The 3,654-nt window shown below is 52.1% G+C and overlaps 1 protein-coding gene across 1 annotated transcript; it reads right to left on the bottom strand.

Annotated features, from left to right (window-relative positions):
* Positions 1-1,817: 1,817 nt before the first annotated feature.
* LOC110386479 (uncharacterized) lies at positions 1,818-3,227 on the bottom strand. Its single transcript, XM_038014404.1, has one exon. It carries the CDS (start codon positions 3,225-3,227, stop codon positions 1,818-1,820), a length of 1,410 nt encoding a protein of 469 aa, XP_037870332.1.
* Positions 3,228-3,654: the final 427 nt, after the last annotated feature.

Below are 3,654 nucleotides of genomic sequence, written 5' to 3'. Positions count from 1 at the left end.
TCTGGGTGCCCACCTCGTGATCGGAGGCGTCCGCGTCGGGGTCGGGGTGACCGGTCTTCGGTACCTCGGCCTTGAACTGGATGGTCGGTGGAACTTCCGCGCTCACTTTGCGAAGTTGGGCCCTCGACTGATGGCGACGGCCGGCTCTTTGAGCCGGCTGCTTCCAAACGTCGGGGGTCCCGATCAGGTGGCACGCCGCCTCTACATGGGGGTGGTGCGGTCGATGGCACTATACGGCGCGCCCGTATGGTGCCACGCCCTGACCCGCCAGAACGTCGCCGCGCTGCGACGTCCGCAGCGCGCGATCGCGGTCAGGGCGATCCGAGGATACCGCACCGTCTCCTTCGAGGCGGCGTGCTTGCTCGCCGGGGCGCCACCCTGGGACCTGGAGGCGGAGGCGCTCGCTGCCGATTACAGGTGGCGTAGCGACCTCCGCTCTAGGGGGGAAGGGCGCCCCGGCGAAGGAGTAGTTCGAGCGCGGAGGCTCCAATCTCGGCGGTCCGTGCTGGAGGCGTGGTCTCGCCGCTTGGCGGACCCGTCGGCCGGCCTCCGTACCGTCGAGGCGGTCCGCCCGGTTCTCGCGGACTGGGTGGGCCGCGACCGCGGAGGCCTCACCTTCCGGCTGACGCAAATGTTGACCGGCCATGGTTGTTTTGGCCGGTACCTTTTCAAAATAGCCGGAAGGGAACCGACGGCGCAGTGCCACCACTGCGCTGACCGCGACGAGGATGACACAGCGGAACACACATTGGCGCGTTGCTCTGGATTTGACGAGCAACGCGCCGCCCTCGTCGCGGTCATTGGAGAGGACCTCTCGCTGCCGCGCGTCGTGGCTACGATGCTCGGCAGCGACGCGTCCTGGAAGGCGATGCTCGACTTCTGCGAGTCCACCATATCGCAGAAGGAGGCGGCGGAGCGAGAGAGGGAGAGCTCTTCCCTTTCCGCACCGATCCGTCGCCGTCGAGCCGGGGGCCGGAGGCGGGAATACGCCCGTACGTCCCGGCCCCTGTAGGTGGCGGCCTCCCCCCGGTGAAGGTCAAGGGGCGACCTGAGGGGGTGAGGCCGCGCGGCGCGCTACCAGCACTCTAGCGCGCTGCCGTGGAGTGATTAGAGCGACCGGTCGACGGTGTATCGCGTCCCGACCCGGCAGGCTGGTTCTGGTCCAGCGGGGTATTCCGGGACACCAGCGGCACCGTCTGGGCGGCCCGACGGGCTGCCGTACCGAGACGGCTGACGTTTCAGAGCCTTCGATTCGCCTCGAAGGCTCCGTCGGCTGGGCGTCCTTGGGGTGAGCCGCGCCGTCTGGTTGTAGTGTTGACCGCGGTAGCCCCCCTACCTCATCCGGGTTCTGACCTCGGAGGGGATCGGACGTCGGGTGTAAGAGTGCAGAGGAGTCGTTTAGTGGGTGGGCTCTAAAATCCTTGGGCCCGCGGTCTGCTCACAACACCATGCAGATCGTTGAGTCTCACATACCCCGCGCGCCCCTTTTGCGCGGGGACCTCGTAGGAGGTTCGGCCCTCTACCCGAAAAAAAAAAAAAAAAAAAAGGTTTTTTTTTTTTTTTTTTTTATTATTTCATTTAAATTATTATTATTATTATTACAGTACACATACATGGAAAATATTATTATTAATATTATTATTATATATATATTTTTTAATGATATGGAATAATTTTTTTATCAAAAATTGAATTACAATCAATTAGAATTAAAATTAGAATAAAATTAGAATTAAACTTAAAGTAACATTTATGGGTCCCAAGTCCAGGCCCCCGGACAGAGACGTTTACGTTATCATCACATTCTTCATTCATTATTAATCTATAGCGTATTTCATTATACTATTATTTCTGTTGTTGGCAATTTTTATACTGTTTATAGCGAATTTCAGGAACGCTTCTCTAGCACTGTCGTCCTCGATAATACTGGGGAAGTTTTGAGTGTCCATGGCAAAGTCCAAGATCTGTTCTGTTTCCATGCGTCTAAATCCGAACCTAGGACATTCTGTTAGAATGTGGAGGACAGTTTCACAGACCCCGCCATCACACTCACAGTAGGGATTGCTTTTGAGTTTGAACCTAAATAGATATTCGCCGAACCCACCGTGGCCAGTTAAGAGCTGTGCTATGATGTTGTTAACTTTCATTTTACTAAGTATCTTGTGGGCGCGGCGAACATCTACAAAGAACATCTTTGTAGTCATTCCCGTCGTTGCCTCAGTATATCTTTGTTGCCATTTGTCTATGGTGGTTTGCCTTAGTGTGTGTCGTACATATGATAGTGGGACTCCATCGTATTTTGGTGCCTGTTTGTTAGTTAAGGCTGCTTTTTTTGCTATTTCGTCAGCTCTTTCATTGCCTGGTATCCCGGCGTGGGCCTTTATCCAGAACAGGTTTGCTGTCTTGTTCATACTGGCCAAGTTCCTCATGGTGGTTTGTATATTGAAGATTAATGGGTGAGTAGTGTTGGTGTTAATAATGGCCTGCAGCCCAGATCTCGAGTCACTAATGATGTTGACTACTTTATGTTGTGATTTTGCTATCATCATTAGTGCTTCTTGTATTGCGACTATTTCCGCCTGGAAGACTGAGTTGTACGGGTTTAAACGGAAGCTTTTGGATTTCCTCTCTTCCCCCTGTTCCCACCAAGTTGCAGCTCCACCGACTCTTCCTTCTAGTTTACTCCCGTCGGTATAAATGGTCGGGGTTTTGTTTGTTACCTCTATCAGCTCTTCTTGGGTTTGTAATATCTTGAAGTGTAGGTCATCTCTACAGGCTGGATGGGGTAGTCTATATATGCTTGTTCTCTTTTCTATAGGTCTACCTGGTAGCATGGGGATCGGCGAGCCATTTTTGATTTTGTATAGCTCAGCAGCCTCCGCTATCCGGAGGTCGAGCGGTAGGATTCTTCCCAAAAGGAGCACTGATGTGTATGAGGCTGTCCTGTGAGCTTTCGATATTTTGATGGCGAATATCCTGGATAGATTGTCTAGTTTACGCCTAATGTACTCTCTGTTCGTAGTGATTGCCCATGAACTTGCAGCGTATAGCATAATGGGCTCTATGACTGCCGTGTATATAATTCTTATGATGTCGGGGTTCAGTCCCCAAGTTGCTTTTGCCGCTTGGGCTATTGCCTTATAGATATTTAGGGCTTTTCCTGTGATTCGTTCCAGATGGGGTCTAAAGTTTAGATTTCTGTCATAGGTTAAACCCAGAATTGTCATCTTATCGGCCAATTTGATCGGAGTGTTGTTAAGGTAGAAACTAGGCTGGTCGTATTTTAGTTTCTCGTAAAAATGACGGCTTGTGTTTTGTGATCGGCAAACTTCATTTTGTTGGTCCTTCCCCAGTTGGCTATCTTTTCCAGAGCTGTGTTGACTTTGTCGTTCAGCTCGGTAGTACAGTCCGCTGATGCTACAATGACAATATCGTCCGCGAAGGCCTGTATGTGTGCGTCCAGATGTTTCACTTCGGCCAGGAGTGGATCCAGCTGCAGGTTCCACATCAAGGGGCCACAAGTGGAGCCTTGGATGCAGCCCCTTTCTGTGTATCGGATTACTGTACATCCCGCATACTGGAGGTTGATTTTTCGATCACGCAGATAGTCATCGATGACCAGCCAGATTTGCGGGCTGATTTGGACCTCCTTTA

Source organism: Bombyx mori, chromosome 12 (assembly GCF_030269925.1).
Source record: "Bombyx mori chromosome 12, ASM3026992v2".
Classification (NCBI taxonomy): domain Eukaryota; kingdom Metazoa; phylum Arthropoda; class Insecta; order Lepidoptera; family Bombycidae; genus Bombyx; species Bombyx mori.
Note: the sequence above shows the minus strand (reverse complement) of the source record. Positions and strands in the feature narration are given on the sequence as shown.